The 20570-nt window shown below is 51.2% G+C and overlaps 3 protein-coding genes across 11 annotated transcripts; 1 reads left to right on the plus strand and 2 right to left on the minus strand.

Annotated features, from left to right (window-relative positions):
• Positions 1 to 406: 406 nt before the first annotated feature.
• On the minus strand, positions 407 to 6867 carry CA9 (carbonic anhydrase 9). 5 transcript variants are annotated; one of them, XM_087419523.1, is made up of 11 exons: positions 6465 to 6855; positions 5583 to 5612; positions 5139 to 5309; positions 4840 to 4982; positions 4665 to 4757; positions 3561 to 3627; positions 2341 to 2498; positions 1993 to 2143; positions 1834 to 1860; positions 1058 to 1139; positions 407 to 620 (listed from the first exon to the last, which is right to left on the minus strand). In XM_087419523.1, exons 1-11 carry the CDS (start codon positions 6811 to 6813, stop codon positions 554 to 556), a joined length of 1338 nt encoding a protein of 445 aa, XP_087275649.1. In that variant the 5' UTR covers positions 6814 to 6855; the 3' UTR covers positions 407 to 553. The 5 variants fall into 5 exon arrangements, with proteins under 5 accessions (XP_087275649.1, XP_014652945.1, XP_087275648.1 ...); XM_014797459.2 differs by having other exon boundaries at positions 1999 to 2143; positions 6465 to 6828; XM_087419522.1 differs by lacking the exon at positions 1058 to 1139 and having other exon boundaries at positions 1999 to 2143; positions 6465 to 6858.
• Positions 5181 to 17788, plus strand: ARHGEF39 (Rho guanine nucleotide exchange factor 39). 3 transcript variants are annotated; one of them, XM_087419526.1, is made up of 10 exons: positions 5181 to 5230; positions 13763 to 14176; positions 14325 to 14449; positions 14710 to 14830; positions 15089 to 15207; positions 15799 to 15869; positions 16119 to 16247; positions 16398 to 16627; positions 17125 to 17213; positions 17389 to 17788. In XM_087419526.1, the coding sequence occupies exons 2-10, from the start codon at positions 14039 to 14041 to the stop codon at positions 17399 to 17401; spliced, it is 1035 nt and encodes a 344-aa protein (XP_087275652.1). In that variant the 5' UTR covers positions 5181 to 5230; positions 13763 to 14038; the 3' UTR covers positions 17402 to 17788. The 3 variants fall into 3 exon arrangements, with proteins under 3 accessions (XP_087275652.1, XP_087275651.1, XP_004443313.1); XM_087419525.1 differs by having other exon boundaries at positions 5184 to 5230; positions 17386 to 17788; XM_004443256.3 differs by having other exon boundaries at positions 5186 to 5230; positions 14355 to 14449; positions 17386 to 17788.
• Positions 17789 to 18029: 241 nt separating this feature from the next.
• On the minus strand, positions 18030 to 20555 carry CCDC107 (coiled-coil domain containing 107). 3 transcript variants are annotated; one of them, XM_087419533.1, is made up of 6 exons: positions 20401 to 20555; positions 20160 to 20311; positions 18714 to 18774; positions 18545 to 18635; positions 18336 to 18448; positions 18030 to 18253 (listed from the first exon to the last, which is right to left on the minus strand). In XM_087419533.1, exons 1-6 carry the CDS (start codon positions 20504 to 20506, stop codon positions 18072 to 18074), a joined length of 705 nt encoding a protein of 234 aa, XP_087275659.1. In that variant the 5' UTR covers positions 20507 to 20555; the 3' UTR covers positions 18030 to 18071. The 3 variants fall into 3 exon arrangements, with proteins under 3 accessions (XP_087275659.1, XP_004443334.1, XP_087275660.1); XM_004443277.3 differs by having other exon boundaries at positions 18714 to 18777; XM_087419534.1 differs by lacking the exon at positions 18336 to 18448 and having other exon boundaries at positions 18714 to 18777.
• Positions 20556 to 20570: the final 15 nt, after the last annotated feature.

Raw genomic sequence — 20570 nt, forward strand, 5'->3', positions numbered from 1 at the left:
GGAAAGGGTGAGCATTCTGAGACAGGGAGACTATCCTAGGTTGTCTGGGTGGGCCTACTGTAATCACCAGGGTCCTTGTAAGAGGAGGCAAGGTCAAAGGGAGTTGTAGGAGATGTGACAATGGACACAAGAGGTTGGAGTGATGTGAGGAAGGGGCCACAAGCCAAGGAACAGTTGGCTTCTAGAAGCTGAAAAAGGCAAAGAAACGTCGTCCCCTCAGAGTGTCAAGAAGGAACCAGCCCCACCGACAGCTTGACTTGAGCCTGTAAGAGCACTTTGGACTTCTGAGCTCCGGAACTCTAAGAGGATAAATTTGTGTTACCATTAAGTTTGTGGTAATTTGTTACAGCAGCAATAAGAAATGAACACACCATCCTTCTGATTTGGGGAAAAAAGATGCCTTCCACATATTTCATTAGAAACATTTATTTTTAAAAAAAACCTTGGAGGTTAAAAAGGAAGTGGTGTGATGGGCAGGACAGAACAAAGTCTCCAGCTGCTCCTCAGATTCCTCTGGCTGCTTCTCTCTGCACATTCTCCAAGTTCCAGGCCTCTAGGTGACGGTCTCGGTGACTTCTGCTGGGTGGTAGCTAACACTCCCTTTGGTCCCACTTCTGAGTCTACAGAACAGGAAGCCTAGTCAGAAAACTGGCCCATGGCCCCATGGCTTAGCGGTTAAGTGCGTGCGCTCCGCTACTGGCGGCCGGGGTTCGGATCCTGGGCGCGCACCCACACACCGCTTGTCCGGCCATGCTGAGGCCGCATCCCACATACAGCAACTAGAAGGATGTGCAGCTATGACATACAACTATCTACTGGGGCTTTGGGGAAAAAAAAAAAGGAGGAGGATTGGCAATAGATGTTAGCTCAGAGCTGGTCTTCCTCAGCAAAAAGAGGAGGATGTTAGCCCAGGGCTGATCTTCCTCACAAAAAAAAAAAAAAAGAAAGAAAGAAAACTGGCCCAGGAGGAGCTCACGTGCATACAATTTGCATGAAGCTGCTCTGGACTCCACGTGGGGAGGTGGGAGCCATGCCTGAGGGACAGGGGGTGTAGTACCTTTGCTGCCTTCTCATTTGCACAAGGAAGGCGATGCTGGTGGCAGCAAAGAGGAGGCCAAAAACCAGGGCCAGTATGTCGCCTGGAGGGAGAGGAGAGGCTGCCTCAGGGAGTGGAGAGGAGTCCGTAGGTTCCCTCAGAGCCTGCTCCCGTGTGTCCCCCCACCCTTCCCCCAAGTTCTCCAGCTGCCCCCAGTGTCTCAGAATCCAGAAGAGGCTAGGGCCAGCCCCGTGGTATAGCGGTTAAGTGTGCGCGCTCCGCTGCTGGCGGCCCCGGTTCGGATCCCGGGCGCACACCGATGCACCGCTTGTCAAGCCATGCTGTGGCGGCATCCCATATAAAGTGGAGGAAGATGGGCATGGATGTTAGCCCAGGGCCAGTCTTCCTCAGCAAACAGTGGAGAATTGGCATGGATGTTAGCTCATGGCTGATCTCCCTCACAAAAAAAAAAAAAGAATCCAGAAGAGGCTAGCAAAGGGATGGGGGTGGATACATAAGAAGGAGTAAGATAAGGACATTTTTACTCCCTAGAAATGAAATAAAAGAGGTTTTTTGCAAAGGAGCATGCTAGGAGATTTCTAGACCTTCCTTCTAATTCTTGGCCTGGGGACAACGGTAGAACCCCCACCTTGATCTGACACTCTATCCTATGGGGGTTGGAGGTCTGTTCTACAGAAAAGGAGAGGGGGCAGACGTGACCCTGATTAGGAGAGGGGGCTGGACGGTGCCGAGGGGTGCCCCCAGCATCAGGAGCCACAGGAGAGGCACAGACTCACCCGCAGCGAGGCAGGAATTCAGGTGGACTGAAGAGAAAGAGGAGATGTTAGTTAGAGCCGGGGCTGTGACACCAGGGACAGACACGGGCCCAAATGAGGACTCATGGGAGGGCAAGGGCCTGTGGCTGGGGACATGGCACTACGGGACACCAGACAAACCTGCACCTGGCTCAGCAGTCCTAAGGCTGCTGTCCACGCCAGCAGGGAAGGAGGCGTCAATCACTCGCCCATTCAAAGGCTGCGTGGCTCGGAAGTTCAGCTGTAGCCGAGAGTCGTCAGGTCCCCACAGGGAGCCAGAGAGGGTGTGGAGCTGGGCAGGCCAGTAGACAGTAGGGGTGGGCTCATGACAAGGAAACAAAAGGGCCACAGGCCTCCTCACACCTCAGGGCTCCACCCTCCATGTCCCCCTCATCCCCCACACGGCCCCTTCATCTCTTTATACATCTTGATCTCATCCCAGACCCCTTTCCCCACATGCCCTATGTCACTACCATGCCCCAGCCCCACCTGCTTAGCACTCAGCCTCACTGTCTGGTTGAACACAGTCCAGATGACCCCCTGGGCACAGGGGGGTGTGGTCAGGGACCCCTCATATTGGAAGTAGCGGCTGAGGTCAGAGGGCAGCAGTGCAGACACGTCCAGTCCTGGGATCCAAGTCTCTGAGTCTGTGGAGAGGACCTGTGCTGGAGTCCCACCTGGAGGCCCCTCCCCCTGAAGCTTCAGAGATGAACAGGGATACAGTCGCATCTCCCAGAAGCCAAGCTCACTCAACTCCCTGAGACTGCTTCGTCACCAAGCGTATCCCTTCCCATGACTCAGCAAAGACGTAACTCAGAAGAAAGTAAAGGGCTTGGGGGCCTCACAGAGAACTGCTCCTTAGGGCCCCTCTCTGAGTCTTCACTCTTACTTTCATACTATTTTAATATGCTGGACTACAGATTTAAGCCCAGAGTGAATCAAAAGGGAAAATGAGCTGAATAACTTATAAATCAATATAAATATTTATAACTATAAAAAACAGACACAAAAACTCAAAAAGCACAGTGCCTTCTAGTTTAGCAAAACTGAAGGTCCAGTAGGGTAAGTGAGGTTTAAAATGACCTAGAGTGACTGAGAAAGAAAAGACGATTTCCAACAAAAGTATTCACAAATTTAAAATATTTGATAGTTACGAAGAAAAATTTTAACTCTCCAGATTCAACCCCTGAAGTTCCAAACGCTATTTCTTTTGGTCTTATTTGTTTTTTGTCTTATTTTGGTTTTGTTTGGTTTTTGTTTTTTTACCATAAAGCCTGTGGGCAGCAGTGTGTCTTTGCCTGTCTGCCTCGGTTCAGCTTCGTAGTTACTATCAAGACCATAGTCATGGGCCAGCCCCATGGCTTAGCGGTTAAGTGTGCGCGTTGCGCTGCTGGCGGCCCGGGTTCGGATCTCGGGTGCGCACTGACGCGCCGTTTCTCTGGCCATGCTGAGGCCGCGTCCCACATACAGCAACTAGAAGGATGTGCAACTATGATGTACAACTATCTACTGGGGCTTTGGGGGAAAAAAATAAATAAAATTAAAAAATAAAAGACTTAAAAAAAAAAAAAAGACCACAGTCAGCCAGTTCACTCATCATCCCCTCCCTGTGGGAGGGAGCCCATCTCCATCCTCAGACCCAAGGTTCCCCAAGGGCGATTCTTTAGGAACAAGGGTATCGAGGCTAGTGGCCAGACCAACAAACTGACCTTCCTCAGTGATTTCTTCCAAATGTGACAGCAACTGCTCATAGGCGCTGTTTTCTTCTGGGCCTTCCTAGGAGATGACAGTGCAGGACAGGTTAATACATGCGTCTAGGGCCACGGCTGGGGCCTGAAGTGAGGGGGGTTGCCATAGCCCTGCCCCATTCCTCAGCTCTGAGAATGCCAGGGGAACATAATATCTTATGTATTATTACTCAAAGTCCATTTACTCTTACTCTGCAAACTAACCTAACAAGCTTGGCAGACTTGTTTTCAAGGGCAAATTGGAGGAGGAGGAGGAAGGTAGGTCACCTTACTAGGATACAAGGCTCTCAATGGCCTGGGCCCTACTTACTTTTCCAGTCTCACTCATCGCTGTCCCCTCAAGACTCCACGGTCTCCCCACAGAAAACCATTATAACCTTTGTATTCATGTTACCTCTGCATTCACCATAATAATTCTTGTGTTTAACTTTTGGAGCGAGGACATGCTATTTCCCAGGCGCTTCTCTGAACCTTGTGCTGTGAGGCTGAAGCCAGTCAGGGAGTGAGTGAGCCTGGCAGGTGTCTCACCAGCCCTCTATTTTATCAGCCTCCTCTAATCATTGTGTATGTCGCCTTGATCACTACAGGTCCAAAGAGGTCACTAAATGTTTCTCTAGACTTTAGTGCATTTCACAAAGGGGAAATTATGGGTTATAGGAGTATTAGAGAAATTACTCTTCCTGATGCCCAGTCTAATGCATCTGCCATTCATTCCCTGAATGGGCTATATTCTGAGTTTTCCCACTAGTGAAGGCTTCAAGTTTCACCTCCTCTGTGAAGCCTTCCTGACCACCTCTTTTACTCTGACTACTCTCATATATGTGTATCCTGTCGGCCTCCCTCCTGTCGGCCTCCCTGACTGGCTGTGGGTTCCTGAGAGACAAGGACCCACGGTTTCTGGCCCAGTGCCTAACTCACAGTGGATACTGAACGCACGAACTAATGAGCGAATGAGGATGACAGCCAGGTGCTAGGGTGAGTGTGCTGGGATGGGGTCTCTGGAAGCAAGATACGCGGAGCCCGGGGCCTGGGGAAGCAGGGAGCGGGAGTGTCCAGGGCTGGTACCTGAAGAAAGGCGGCCAACACGGCCAGGCCCCCCGGGCGCCCCAGGGCCTCGTCCACTTTGGCAAATGCAGTGCTGATGTGAACCACGTGGATCTGGAGAGGACATGAGTGCAGGAGTGGGCAAGATCCAGGGCCCGCGCCCCCTTCGCCCCTTGGCAGACAGCTGCGCGCTCACCTCGGCGGGGAAACGGTGGCCGCCAACCGTGTGCTCCGAGCCCGGGAGGCCCGCAGCCCCCCAGTGCAGATGTAGCTGCAGGGCCCGGTACTCCCGCCCGGGGCCCAGGGCCATCTCCAGCCCGGGAGGCAGGGTCAGCTGAACTGCGGGCGGGAGAGGCAGGTGAGCCGGGCCGGCCCCGCCCGGAGGGCCAGCCCAAGTCCGGAGCACCACCCGCTTCGCCAGGCTCCTTCGCACCCCCAGATAGCCTCCGCCCCCCGCCCCCCGCCCGCCCGAGGCTCCACCCCGAAACCCCTCACCCGTGTGTCCATTGTTGCGCAGGCGCAATTCTGGGATCGGCGGGAGCTCAAAGCCCAAGAGTTGCAGCGGGCGCAGCGCTGGGCAAAATGCGGTGAGCTCGGGGGGGATATCCACCGGGGATTGGAAGCGGCCTGCGCAGGCTGGGGACACCTGGGGCCAGGGCGGGTCGCCTGGGGTGGGAAAGTATGGGCAGGAAGTCTGGTGACAAGATCGGGAACTTTTAGGAAAGCGGGGTAGAAAAAGTAAGGGGCGGAGTCAGGAGGCATCGGGGCGGGAAATAGAAATCCGGGATGTGGACGGAGACAGGCAGCGGGCGGTGTCGGGGCCTGGCAGACGTGGGTGCAGTGGGGGGACACCCAGGACCAGAGTTCGGGGATGTTTGAGGGGCAGATCAGAAGATCTGGGTGCCCAGACTGGGTCTGTGCAGGGGGTGGGTGTCTCACCTCCGTAGCGCCAGCGTCTGTGGTCATCACCTGCATAAATGAGATGAAAAGGCCGATCTTCAGCCCAGTCTCTCCCCGTGGCCAGAACGCGGTGGGCCCCTCTCACTAGCAGGGGTTCACAAACTCAGATGCCTTACAGGGCAGACAAGTGACAGAAATGCCTAAAGCGGGACACGTGTAAAGCACAATAGATTGCAGCCAAACACACCACCACAGCCTGTGGGCCACACAAAGACCCTACTGGCCTTGGAGATACCAGTTTGCAGCCATTGTCTTACGGTCTGCAAAGTGGGTGGAGCCTCAGTCCCAGGCCCACATCAGTACCCCATCTTTCCTTTCTCCCTTACTCCTCTCCTCCCCACTCATCCCTCTTCCCTTTCTTTTCTCCAACTCCTTTCCAAAAGTTCCTGGCTTGGGATTCATGATACCATGTTCCCCTACCTGCTGTTTCCTTCTTCCTAGGTCTCAGTTTCTTCATCTGCAGACTAAAGATGGGGTGATCTCTACAAGTCCTTCCTCCTCTTCCTCTGGTCCCCTTATCTTCCCTCGTCTCTTCTCTCATACTCTTCCCTCTTACCACCTATGTTCTCCCTCTCCACATTCCTCATCACTTGCTCCTCTCCAACCTCCCCCTTTCTTCTTTCCCATCTCTCCCTGCTCACCTCTCTCCATCTGTGTCCCACTTTTGTCTCCCCATCCGTCCCCTTCTAGCTCTGAAAGGGGAGAAGGGTCTAGTGGCATGGGAGCCCCTGGGGTTGGGAAAGGCTGCTGTCAGAGTGCAGGCTCCTCTCCTTCCCTGAAGAACCACTGCGTGGGCTGAGGTTGGTGAGGGAAGGCACGAACCTGCCAGAGCCTAGGTTTGGAGGACTGACAACCACTTACCTTTATTGTCCCTGTGGGCATTATTCTGGGGGCCTCTAGTGTCTCTGGGAGCCTCAACAGTAGGTAGGTCCTCTAACTTCAGAGAGTCCTCTTCTTCTGTTTCAGTCTTCATTCCAGGTGGGTCCTCCTCTCCAGGTGGGTCCTCCTCACTGGGTAGGTCATTCTCGCCCAGTGGATCATCTTCCCCAGATGAATCTCCTCCCATGGGGGGAGTTTCCTGCATCTGGGGCAGGCTCTGGGGATGGGCAGGCACCAGGAGCAGCAGTAACAACAGCAGTTGTACAGCGGGGTCCTGGCCAGGGGCGGGGATCAACAGAGGGAGCCAGGGGCTAGGGCACAGGGGAGCCATGCGGCTGACTGCGGGGTGTCGGGACACAGTGTGTACGGGCTATACGTGCATCAGAGACAGGAGCTGGGTGAGGGAGGAGCAAGCCTGGAGGGGAGCAGGCTGACTCACAGAATGCCCTTTTGTAGAGACGGAGCCAAAGTCCCACAGGTCTGTCTGGCCCTGTGCCCCCTCTCCGATACCAAAGCCTGGATGGGGGTGGAGTTGGGGGCACGTATGTGCACAGGCAGAAGGTTATCGGGGTCATGGGCTCAGCCTGGAACCCAAGGCACCACCTGGCACTATACAGGCTCTCCCTGGTGCTGCCAGGCTGCTCGCCAGCCAGCTCCAGCTAACCCTGGCCTACTTCCCGGCCCCAGGCAGGGAAAGGGAAAGACAGGGAGCTGGGGCCCCCACAGCCTCTGGCTGAGAGGGGAAGCAACCCATGTCTACATCCTTGGCCCAGCCAGGGAGCAGTAAAGGGGTAGGACAATCTGGAGGAGCCCGGGGTCGGGGAGGGGGTGGTGGTGGAATGGATGAGTAGGTGGGAGGTGAATTTGAGTGTGAATGGAAAACTGAGTATATGTATGAGAGGGACTCTGATGGGTTTAAACTAAATTTATTTTTCATCATATTACACCTCTGCTCAAGAACCTCCATTGGCTTCCCACTACCTACCAAAGTATCGTCCATCTGTCCATCTGCCCCCTCTAGCTGACTTCCAAGTCCCTTCAAAATCTTACCTGAGAGACCTTTCCATCTTATCTCCTGCTACTCTCCCTCATTGTCCAGCCAAATTAAATTATTCATTTTTTCCCCAAAACTTTGACCACATTTGTTCCTCTAGTTCTCACTGCCTGCAATGCCATTCACTCCTACAATTAACAAGTATTCATTTAGCATCTACCATGTGTCAGGCACAGGGCTATGGACTCGAGGTAAAGAAATGAATAAGACACGGTCCCTGTCCTGAGGAGCTCACTATCTAGTGAGTGATGGCAAATATTATCATAATATTTAGAGGAAAGTGAATAATTCTGCCTCAGAAGGTAATACAGAAATAGGCAGATTTGATCAGGGCCTTGAAGAAGTAGCAGTTCAAGTGGTGAAAACAATGGGGAGAATGGTATTCTGGGCAAAGGGGAGGCATCAGATATTTGGAGCAAGAGAATGACAGAATCCAGTTCTCATATTAGGTCATGTTGACGGCTGGTGTGGAACATGGATTGGAGGGGGAGAGTGGGTGCAAGGGACAAAGAGGGAGGGGCTCCCAAGAATGGGCTTGGGGTTCCCAGACTGCCTATTCATTTGACAAACGTGTATGGAGCCTGCTCCAATCTTCCAGGTACTGTTCTAGGTCCCAGGGGTGCCACATTGAACTAGAGAACAGCCTCTACCGTTCTGTAGCTCACATTCTAGTCAGGCCTCTATGGCTTCAACAAAGCAGGAGAGAGTGAGGCCATCTCAGGAGGTTCATGTCGGGGGCTGACATTCAGTAGGTATGCAACTGTCATTAAATATATTGAAATACTTCTAATCCTGTTGGTAACTAGCCCCTAGCTTCAGGATGCTCCTGCTACCCCACTCTTCCTGGAGACTCTCCTAACCTCCTCCTGATCTCTTATCTAAAGAGGTAATGCCTGGCACAGCAGGGGTCCCAGGACCCCTCTTGAATGCCAGCTTCCACTCTGATGGATCAGTACTTGTGCATCTACTACTGTGTTAAATAGTTTTACTATCTCCTCTGTCTAAATCCCTTCTATTATTCAAGACTCAGCTCAAAAGCCACCTCCTCCAAGAAGTCTTTCTTGACCAACTCTACACCACAGGAGGAGATTTCTGGTGCCTCTGAACCACCACAGTTCTTTGCCTGCCCTCACTAATAACATTGTCCACCATCTAATTCATATTAAGGTGATTTATGACATTTTATCTGCTCTAATAGCCTTGAGATCCATAAGGGCAGGGTCCAGTATTTGATTGATTGAGTCAGTCTTTTATTCAACAGCCATAATTGAGCATTTTCCTCTCTGCGGATCAACTTGCCAGGACTTGAGAAAAACCAAATTGACTAAGACGCCTTCCCTGCCCTCAGGGAGCTCATTGTCAGTGACCTATGCGTGTCAAACCGCAATTTTTCCAGGAGCATGCCATCACATTTTTACGGCACCCCAAATTATCTGCCTTGTCAGAGGGACTGTCATACTGTATACCAAAACCTGTGTGGCTGAACAACAGCTGTCCTCCATGCCATCATCTTAGGAGGTAGTCAGTCTAACAATCTAGGTTGTCATTTCTGGAGCCAAATTAAGAGCCATCCATGGCAACCTGATCCAGTGTGCACTCTGGATGGTCAGCTCACTGTCTTGGTCAGCTGAGTTGTCAGCACTTTGCTTGGACCCTGACACATGGAATGTATGTGGTAATGTCTGAATTGGATGGACCTGGACAAGACGGACTGTGGTAACAACTAATCTAGCTGAAGTGGAAGAAGTCACGGGAAGCACGGGGGACAGAAGCACACACTGACTGGAGTCTGGAGTCTAGACATCTGAAGAGCTTTCTCCAACAGCAATCCCAGCTTTAGCTCATTTTCCCTCTTTCCAAATGTTCTGAATGTTTCCATCTTTTTCCAATTGAGGTCTCTGTCAGGATCCCTGTGTGCGTCCCCACGGCCCTCTGTATGCCCACACGTCTCTGGGCCATCTCTGCTGCTTTCTCTCGGTATTTCAGAGTCCTCCTCTGCATCTAGGTGCAGGTCTCTCTCTGTTACAGCTCCTAATTTTCCAAATGCCATTCTCGTGGCCCTGCCTCTTTCTTGAGCTTTGTGTGTCTGTGTGTGACTGTGTCTCTGGTCTGGGTGGGGAATGTGGACTCTGACCCTGGATCCTGCCTTCACAGCTGGGAGTCTGCCAAACCCTAAAACAGGTTTGAGCTCTCCGAGACTTGTTTCCTGAGCCTTTCCAGCTTGGGACAGAGCGTACTCAGAACTGACTGACTGGGGCTCCCCACCACCTGACACACAGCCTCTCTGTGTGGTTTAAGGCCAAGTCTTTGGTCATTAGGGGTCTGTTTCTTCAGACACTGAGGGCCACGTCTCTGGGTTGCAGAGGAGGGAGCTATTCGTTGGTGGGGTAGGAGGAGAAAAAGCCCCCTACTCCCCAGCCACAGATTGGAAGCAAAGACTGATCAAAGCCCTTCTGGGGCCATGAGGCTGACCTATGGTTCTGGACCACCTCCCCATCTGCGTTAGTTTCCTAGGACTGCTGTGACAAATTACCACAAACTGGGTGGTTTAATACAACAGAAATTTTTTCTCTCACAGTTATGGAGGCTAGAAATCTGAAATCACGGGGTTGGCAGGGCCCTGCTCCTTCTGAAGGCTCTAGGGCCTCTTCTAGCTTCTGCTGGCTCCGGGCATTCCTTGACTTGTGGCTGTATAACTCCAGCCTCTGCCTCCAACTTCACATGGCCTTCTCCTCTCATCCCTGTCTCTCCCCTGGGTGTCTCTTTTAGGGACACTTGTCATTGGATGTAGGGCCCACCTGGATAATCGAGGATGATCTTATCCCAAGAGCCTTAGCTTAATTACATCTGCAAAGACCCTTTTTCCAAATCCAAAATTTCCACATTCACAGGTTCTAGGGGTTAGGACATGGACGTATCTTTATGGGGCCACTATTTAGCCCACTCTGCTATCAGCCATTTTGGAACTGAAGTGGATGCACAGGATGAGAAGGAATGGATTTGTGTTGGAGACCCTCATGCCTCTGCCCCCATCCCTCTTCATACTCTTTGTAGGCAGTTTAATCCACTCCCATAGCTTCTGTAAGTTGATGATAGCCCAGTATCCCCAGGTGGGACTCTCTCCTCCATGTCAGAACCATAACCACCTGCCTAATGGACATCTCCACATCCTTGGTGATATTACTGAGCTGCTGGATTAAGCTAACCCTAGGGCCTATCTACATCTGGACTTTTCAGTTGCATGAGCCAATAAATTATGTTATTGTTTAGCCAATTTGAATTTACTATTATTGGTGACATAGTCTTACTGATACAAATTCCCTCCATGGTTTGGCCTCTGCCTCTCTCTCCAGTCTCCTTTCTCATCGCTCTCTCTTTTGCCATCTATGCTCTAGTCTTCCTAAATCCTAGCAGTTCCTTGAATGTATTGCATGTGTGTGTGCGTGCGTGTGCATGTATTTTGTCCCCAAGCCTTTGTCCGTGCTGTTTGTCTCTCTTTCTCAGTTCTCCCCCACTGCCAGCCCTGCCTCGCCAGGTTTTGCTCATCCTTCAGGTATCAGTTCACATGTCACTTCATCCTAGAAGCCTCCCTGACTCCTAGACAGGGTCCGTCCCTTCACTCCTGCATGCATAGAGCCTATCCTTCCCTTGTAACGTTTACCTCACTTTGTGGTGACTCCTTACCATGTCTGCCATGCTGCACTATAAGTATCCATAAGGGCAGGGGTCGTATTTCTCTTGTCCACCATTTCATCTTCATGCCTAGCACAGGACCTGGCACATGAGAAGCATTTGATTTTTGTAGAATGACTGATGAATGTTGTTGAAAGCATCCCTAGGGCTTCTCCAGCATCCAGTGATTTGAAAGCAGAGGTTAAGGATAAAGGACAGAGAGGTTGTTGACTGCCCTCTGATCCTCTCCCCCTGACCCCTCCTTCCTTTGGCTTTGGGAGTAGAGTTGGCATCTGTTCCAAGTATAGCGTGGGGTGTACCTGACTTGCTCTGTGGGAGACTTGGTCCCCAGGGAATCAGTTGTCTCCAAGTGTACTCAGTATGTCTTCTCAGTTTTGCCCTCTTCTTCCTCCAAAGTTGGATGATTCTCCAACCTGAGCTCACAGTAGTCTCTATTCCCTACCCCTCTTCCATCTACCCAAAGCACACTCACACCCTGGCAGCACACCCAGACACACCCATTACCAACTGCGCCCAGGCATTGTGCTCTGTTCCTATCACCTGGGCTCATGGGGATACCCATTACCGTGGAATTCTCTGTCCCCTTCCACACTTGAGCTCTTGGTGTGGACTGTCCCACATTCACTTGAGACAGTGTAACCAGTCCTCCGCCTATATGATATCACAAGTTTCCTTGGGACCTGAGTCCAAGGTACAGTCTGACCCAAACTCTCTCTTTCCTCCATTAAGTGCTTCAAGTTGTTTCTTCCTAATCTAAGTCCAGCACTTCTCTGTCCTCAGAATTCTTAGAATGTCAGAGAGCTAGGGGGGACTTCAGAACCCTGACAATACCCTGGCTCTTGGCTCAGGGCCCAGATTCCTAGGAGTCCATAGTGGTAGGAATGGGGTCTAAAGTTTCTGTCTAACATTTTGGGTTTTAATAGCATTTTTTTTTCGTAATTACAAAGTAATGTACCCATGCTCAGGCAGAAAACTTGGGAAAGGCAGAAAAGTATAAGGGAACTTTGAAAAATCACCCTATTTGTCCCATTCATCCCTTTAACCTCAGTGATCCAGTGCCTGGCACAGATTAGGTACTTAATAAATATTTGTTGAATTATTTTCAATCCCATCACCCAGAGATAAAAACCACAATTACCTTTTGATTGTTTATCCTTCCAGTCATATATATTATATATAAAATATATATATGATATGATATGATATAATAATAATATATATAATACATAAATGGGATCATATTATACAAACATCTTTGCAGCCTGCTTTTTTTCTCTTGGAATATACTTTGCATTTTTCCATAGTGATAGCTTTTTAAAAATTTTTTTTATTTTACTGAGGTCATATTGGCTTATAGCATTGTGTAAATTTCAGGTGTACATTATATTTCAGTTTCTGTATAGACTGCACTGTGTTCATCACCAGTAGTCTAGTTTTTATCCATCACCACACACATGTGCCTCTTTACAACTTTCACCCACCCCCCACCACCTTCTCCTCTGGTAACCACTAATCTGTTCTCCTTATCCATGTGTTTATCTTCCACATGTGAGTGAAATCATAGGGTGTTTGTCTTTCTTTATCTGACTTATTTTGATCAGCATAATACCTTCAAGGTCCATCCATGTTGTTGCAAATGGCACAATTTTGTCCTTTTTTATAGCTGAGCAGTATTCCCTTGTGTATCTATACCCCATCTTCTTTATCCATTCATCAGTTGATGGGCACTTAGATTGCTTCCACATCTCGGCTATTGTGACTAGTGCTGCAGTGAACATAGGGGTGCATAAATCTCTTTGAATTGTTGATTTCATGTTCTTTGGATAAATACCCAGGAGTGGGATAGCTGGGTCATATGGTATTTCCACTTTTAATTTTTTGAGACATCTCCATTGATAGCTTTTTTTACACCACTTTTAATGCTTTCATATTATTCCTTCATATAGTTGTACCATAATTTTCCTAGCCAACTCAGTACCACTGGACATTTAGTTTCCAGTTTTCTGTTGTTACAAACAACACTGCACTACACATCCTTGTGCCACATATGCAGTACATATATTTTTGCCCATATATCTATTTCTTTAGGATGCATTCCTAAAAGCGGAATCATAGGTCATAAGAGCAGGTATTTTTAAAGATTTCATTTACCCTCCAGGGCTGCTGCCAATTTTTTAAAAGACCTAAGTAAGGATTATCTGGTACATTTTATCTTCGACTAGGTAGCACAGACTAATCAACTCCGAGCTTATGCCTTCGGCCAGAAGCACAGCAATTCCAGACCACCACGTCAGTTACTGACACCTGCTGACCAGACGCTAATTGGCTGTCAGTTCTGGATCAGTACGAAATAAGAAAATGAGTTAGTAACTTAAAACCTATAGACTTTTGTCCGGGAGCCAAAATATTTCAAACCTGAGGACCCGTGAGGGTTCCTAGTAGTGAAAGCCTTGGGAACGACTGAACCCAGGGTCTGGCACAGGCCCAGGACAGAATATGTGCTGTAACCACTGCCCCTTTTCCAATTCTACAGATGGGACCCTGAGCACCTGCCACTGTCTGCACCCCCAAGTCTCCTGACTCAAAGTTCAGCTTGCTGCCACAACTTAGCGCCACTCAGAGGACTGCCGCTCGCCTGCCCAAGAAGACACCCCGCTCGGTTCCGGGGTCCGCCGCGCATGCTCCGTCCGGCGTGCAGCCTCCCGGCGCCAGGGGGCGCGCTCCCCGCCCCGGCGGCCCCCGCCCCCGGAGCGGTTGGGATTTGAATTTCCGGCGGGTTGCGGCCGGAAGCGTGGACTTCTCAGCCGGCATGGCGAGCTCGGTCCCCCGCGCTCGGTGCCCGGTGCAAGAGCAGCGTGCCCGTTGGGAGCGGAAACGCACCCGCACTGCGCGGGAGCTGCTGGAGACCGAGCGGCGCTACCAGGAGCAGCTGGGGCTGGTGGCCGTGGTGCGGGCCGGCACGCCCGCCCGTATGGGGAGGGCTCCCAGGGTGTGGGAGGGTGTCTGCGAGGTTGGTGACCCGGGTGTGGTGGGTCTTGCCCTGTCCACCTGCATGTAGGGAGCTCCGCCCTGGCGTTGGCCTCCTCTCCCTGCAGACTATGTTCGGGTATTCTCTCCTTCCGCAGTACTTCGTGGGGATTCTGAGAGCCAAGGGCACCCTGCGACCACCAGAGCACCAGGCCCTGTTTGGGCCCTGGGAGCTCATTTACGGCGCCAGCCAGTGAGTGGAAGGGGCGCGGGGAGAGGGCAGGAGGGAGAGCCCTAGCTTCTGGCCGTGCTCCGAGTCGGAGAGACCCAGGTTCATATTCGGAGTCTGCCAGTTACCTCGCCTGTGGGCTTGGCCCAGTGCCTTCACTTGCTTCAGGTCTCCATCTGTAAAATGGTGTAACAACACTACCTCCGGGGCAGGGTTATGAGCGTTCAATGAGGTGGTGCTTGAGTAGCTCTTGGGCTGCTCTTCTATTGTCCTCACCCATGCAGAGAGCTGCTTCCCTACCTGGAAGGAGGGCACTGGGGACAGGGGCTGGAGGGCTTCTGCCCCCACCTGGAGCTCTACACTCAATATGCTGCTAACGCAGAGAGGTCCCGGACCACCCTGCAGGTAACCCGAAGATGATCTCAAGTCCGGCCCCTCCTCCTCTCTTGCCCCATACATTTCCTCTTCATCTGGAGACCCAAACTTCATTCACACTGTTCCTGCATTTATAGAGCCCTCTAGTGCCCAGCTCTGTGCTAAGTTCCCTGTAGGAAGACAGGTTCTCAGGAGCACACAGCTCACTGAGCGCTGGGGAGGTGTACACAGATGAATACAATATAAGGAGTGGCTTCTCCCTGCTGCCAACTCTCCCCCTCACTCTAGGAGCAACTAAAGAAAAACAAACGTTTCCGGACGTTCCTTCAGCTTCAGGAAGGCCGCCCTGAGTTTGGAGGCCTTCAGCTCCAGGACCTGCTTCCTCTGCCTCTGCAGAGGCTCCAGCAGTGAGTGAACTCACCAGGACCCAACCCACTTCTCTTTTCTGAGTCTATGACTGCTGCTCTCAGCTTTGTGGGATTCCATGGGGTCTGTCCCAATGCCTCTCTCCTGGGACAAATTGCTCCCAAAACCTTTTGCAAAAGTAAATGTGAACCCACTGGAGTCCTCCCGGTCTGCAGATTGTGGAACTCTGCACCAAAGTGAGGGGGCCTGTAATAGGGCTCGTGACAGGGTATCTGGAAGTTTGTTGAGATGAGAGGTGGCCTAGCATAGAATTTCTGTCCCCGGGATGAGTTATGAGCTTACAGTCAGGTTGTCTGTAGCATCCATCCTCCTTTGGTTGATTTAACTTTCATCTTGGGATTTGGTCTCCTGAAGTATGGTCATTCTGCCTCTGACTCTTCAGTGTGGGATGGAAGAGGGCCACGTGGTGTGAGCCCAGGTTCTGAGTCCCAGAAGAGGAGGCTACAGTTTTGAGGAGCAGATCTTTCCTGGCCTTGCAACTGAAGTATGTGTAGGGGTGATCTGTGTGCCAGGCAGAGGGAATTTTGCCCAGCTTTACTTCCCCTCATATGCTTCCAACTGTCTAATTCCAGGTATAAGAATCTTGCCGTTGCTTTGGCTGAAAACACAGGTCCCAACAGCCCTGACCACCAACAGCTCACACGTATGTTCTTGCTCCTCTGCAACTTAGGCAGGAGGCTGCCTCTCCTGTATCCCTTTGTGGTTCTGACCTCCAGCAATGTCTGGTATGCCCCTATCTTCCACTGACATGTACACAATGTCCCTATTGGCCTGCCTTCTCTTCAAGAAGTTAGACCCTGACCCTGGCCCCCTCCGCAGTGGCCTGTCCTTCACCTCCACCAGTCACCCAAAGTCAGTTGTGCTGGGAGTGGGGCGGGGGATGTTATTCCAGGGGCTGCCTGGCTCATAAGTGAGACCGCCCAGAGACTTCACACCATTGGTCAGAAACAGAAGAATGACCAGCACCTCCGGCGTGTCCAGGCTCTGCTCAGTGGATGCCAGGCAAAGGGGCTTACCTCAGGTAGTCTGCATACTTCCCCCTCAATCCTCATCTGCCCTTTTCTTACTCACCCCTGTTCCTCTATAGAGCCAGCACATACCCCATTTCTTTGTATTGCCACGGATCATGATTCTGGAGCTGCACCACAATAACAGCCCGCCCATCCCCCAGGTCGCTGGTTCCTACACCAGGGCTGGCTATTGGTGGTGCCTCCCCGTGGGGAACCTCGTTCCCGAATGTTCTTCCTCTTCTCTGATGTGCTCCTCATGGCCAAGCCTCGACCCCCATTGCACCTGCTGCAGAGTGGCACCTTTGCCTGCCAGGCCCTCTACCCCATGGCCCAATGTGAACTGCACAGGGTCTTTGGCCACTCAGGAGGCCCTTGTGGTGGACTTCTCAGTGTAAGTAATAAGTGGGAGCTCTAGGTAAGGTAGGAGAGGCCCAAAATATGCCTCAAATGCCTACGCATCTGTTTATCTCCTTGGCTTTTTTTGTGTGTGTGTGAGGAAGATCAGCCTGAGCTAACATCCATGCCAATCCTCTTTTTGCTGAGGAAGACTGGCCCTGAGCTAACATCCGTGCCCATCTTCCTCCATTTTATGTGGGACGCCACAACATGGCCTGACAAGCAGTGCGTTGATGCACACCCAGGATCCGAACATGGGCCACCAGCAGCAGAGCGCGTGCGCTTAACCGCTGTGCCACGGGGCCGGCCCCTATCTCCTTGGCTTGGACCCCTTTCACAGGAACTGAGCCATCTACACAGAGAGGATAACTGGGGCTTGGGGTTCATATCTAGTTCTCACCTCAGCCTGAATTACCTCCATGGGAACAGCAAGGCCTTCAGCTTTAGCCTGGACCTTTCTGAGCCATGCACTAAGAGGTGGTCTCTCCCTAGCTGTCCTTTCCCCATGAGAAGCTACTGCTTATGTCCACAGACCAGGAGGAGCTGTTGCGCTGGTACCACAGTCTGACTTTGGCCATCAGGTAAGTTCAGGAAGATTTGCTGTGATGAGGCCCACGAGCTGGAGATGAGCAGTTCTGATCCTGTCTCATGTCCTACATCTGTCTGGGACCCCCCCCCCACCCCATGCGTGGGGGATTTTATCTGAATAGAGTGCTCATGCCAGAGCCTGAACTGATTGTCTTCTCTCCACAGCAGTCAGAAGAACTAGAAGAATCTTAGAAATTCCAGAATCCAGAATACTTCAGGGATAGGTCAGGATCAGGAGTACAAAGGAATCTCCTTCAGTACTAAACAAAACACAGAACTCTTCATGGTTTGAGAGGGGTCACTTTGTGTTTGCCTGGGAACAAGCCGCAGCGGGTCATGTGACTAGCTCTTAAGAATGATGAAACCAAGTCAGACCCAAGTGAAACTGCTGAACCAGCCCCTCCAACACAGATGAGGGGATTTGGGACTGATAAGTTGAGCACTATGTCTATGGTCAGTTGTTTATCAAGGTTGTGGCTTTGTAAATGTGGCTATTTTTATGTTGCATGTGGTTTCTGTAATTTATTTTCCCACTGGATTTTAGTAAAGTTTTGTTTTTGGAAAGGGCTTTCTGTCTCAGCTATGTGATATGAGAAAAGGGATTTTTGTGCCCTGAAGGCTGGCATGATGTTGGCCTCAGGAATACAAGGAAGAGCACTGGAGCTCCCTCTATCTTCCTGGCTCTTGCACTGGAAGGCGGCCTCTTTGTGTCCTAATAAGGGAAGCTCTTCAAGAAGGCCCAGTTGTTCTTAGGCACCTAGTATGGGTGTGTGTGTGACCAGCTGGAATGGAAAAAGCACACAGGAGCATCCAGTCACAAGGACAGGCTTTGTTTACTAAACCTTCAGCTGTCATGCTGCTTCCCAGTGGGGGCTGTGATGGGCCCTTCTCCTCAGGCCCTGCTCCACTTCCCAGGGCGTAGCTCGGTTTCTTGTCTCTGTGCTCCAGTTTAGGGGCTCCTCCCACTCCTGACTATCACCAGTCTCCTTCTCATCCTCTATATGTGAGTCATCAGGAAAGGAGATGCTGGCCTCTGTGAGGGGGAAAATCAGGTGTGTTCAGTTTCAGAGACTTTGTCTCTACCTCTTCCAGACTCTCACCTCCCAACCCTTCACCTGGTTCTGGAACCTCCACACCATTGTTTGGCTTGCTGTCTTGTAGCAACTGGTGGATGGTCTGTAGCTTCATGTTCAGAAGCTCCTGCTGGGCCCCAGCCAGGGTTGTCACACTGTAGATATGTCCACTCAGAGGCTGCCCAATCTATGTCCCCACCTCTCCCACCTTCCACAAGTTGCCCTGGCCATAGGGTCATTGCTCTGCTTACCGCTCAAAAAGGGGGTCCAGCTGGGCCATCAGATTGTTCAGGTGTTGTTCTGTCTGGGCCAGCTGTTGTGTCAGCTGGGTCAGCTGTTGCTCTGGGGAGAAAAGGAGAGCAATGGTTACATCTTTCTGTGCCCTAACTCCCCACCAAGCACAGACTTCTGCAAACCCACCTGACTGCAGTGATTCCTTCTTCCCTGCCTCCTCCTGGAGACCAGCAGCTTCATCTTTCCCCTGCTGTGGAAGAAGGGAAGGGCGATACTGCAGCAACAAGGTTCTCCATCACCTCAGTCTCCAAAGCCAGTAAGAGGAGAACAATTTGAGGTAAGAGAGAGCTATTGGGTTTTAACCTCAGAGAATCACAATCACATCTAGTCTAGCTCCTCACCCAGGACATGAAGCAGTGTGTCAATACGCCCCCACATGTGGTCATTTAGTCTACTGAAACACCTCCAGGAATGAGCAGCTCTCTCCAGTTTGATAAGCTCTGGTTGTTAGTTTATATACAAAGCCAAAAATTGTCCTTTATGTTCTTTCCACAGTGCTGATTAGAGCCTTCCAAAATCATGTCTTCTCAACATGATAGCCCCTCAGGAATTTGAAGACAATGGGCATATCCCCTGCCTCCTTCCTCATGTCTTCTCTGCTTTAATATCGCCAATCTTTTTTCAGTCAACGCTCATTTGACACGGTTTTCTCTGGTTGCTTTACTGAGCATGTAATGCTCTTAAAGCAGTGCTCCGAAGAGAATAAAATTCTCCAGGAGTGTTCTGATCAGAAGATAAAGCACAATATCTTGTTCCCAGCATTGATTTGGCAAGTGGGTTGTCACATTACACAACTTAACTTTATTAGTCAACTAATAAACTGCTAAATTGTTTCTTTCAGACTAGACTTGGGTCCAAGAATAGAATTTATGATCTACCCTTGTTAAATTTCATCATTAAATTCAGTCCCTCATCCTAGTCTGTCATGTCTATTTGGGATTATGATTACCTATCCCTATTAGTTATCCCTTCTAGTTTCGTATCATCTCCAAATTGATTCGGCCCTCTATTTCCCAATGCAAGTACGTGATAGAGCCAGGGCTGAAGATATAGCCGTGGGAGGTACTATAGCCCTGGAGGTACTACTTTCCATTTCAACAGTTTCAATGCACCAAAATGTACTATCAGTTCACATTTCAGGGCTTCCTTCCCAAGGAGAACATGAGACTGCCTGGTACCTTGAATTCTAAAAACACCGTGGCTACAGTAATCAACTGCTAGTGCCAAGGTTGGAATCTCACCAGGAACTGCACTTTTGTAGTATGGACACTTGCTAGGTTCAAATCCCAGCTACACCGTTACTAGTTCTGGGTAACCTTGAGCAAAAGACTTAATCTCTTCATTGGATTGCTGGAAGGATTAAATGTGATGGGTCACTATTTATTTACAATTTGCCAGACGCCCTTCATATCCATTACTTCGCTGGATGCTCAAAATAACCCATAATGTTAGAAAGCCAAGGAACTACTGTCCTCATTTTACAGACCGACGGGAAGATGTCTTGTTCTTGGTACCGTAGCGCCCCATGGGAGATTCAGGCCCGGGGCATCCCCACCCCTGGTCGTCCCGCACCTGCAAACACTTGTACAGCACAAAAGCCATGACGGCCGCCGTGTACAGCGCCCCCAAAGGCAGCGCCCCGGCCCGGGCCCGCTCGTGCTGGTCCTTTGGCGGCGGTCGCCGCCAGGGTTCCGTGGCCCCAAGGCCGTCCTGGGCGGGGTCCCCTGCGGAGGAGGCCAGAGGCAGGTCAGTAGAGCTGGGGCCTGGGATCCGTGGGCAGTCCCAGCCTCCCTCCAGCAGCCCTGGCGGGTACCTGGGTGTGCCCGGAGGTCAGAGCTGGGGCAGTCTCCGAGGTCCCCTGGCAGCGCAGACACAAGTAGTAGCCCCAGCATACCCGCGAGCGACACCGCACTCGCCATCGCAGGCCGACAGAACCAGGGGCCGGACGGCGCCTGCGGCGGCCCAGCGCCCCCGTGCGCATGC

The sequence above is a fragment of the Ceratotherium simum genome, chromosome 29 (assembly GCF_057802395.1).
Source record: "Ceratotherium simum simum isolate JZ-2026a chromosome 29, ASM5780239v1, whole genome shotgun sequence".
NCBI lineage: Eukaryota > Metazoa > Chordata > Mammalia > Perissodactyla > Rhinocerotidae > Ceratotherium > Ceratotherium simum.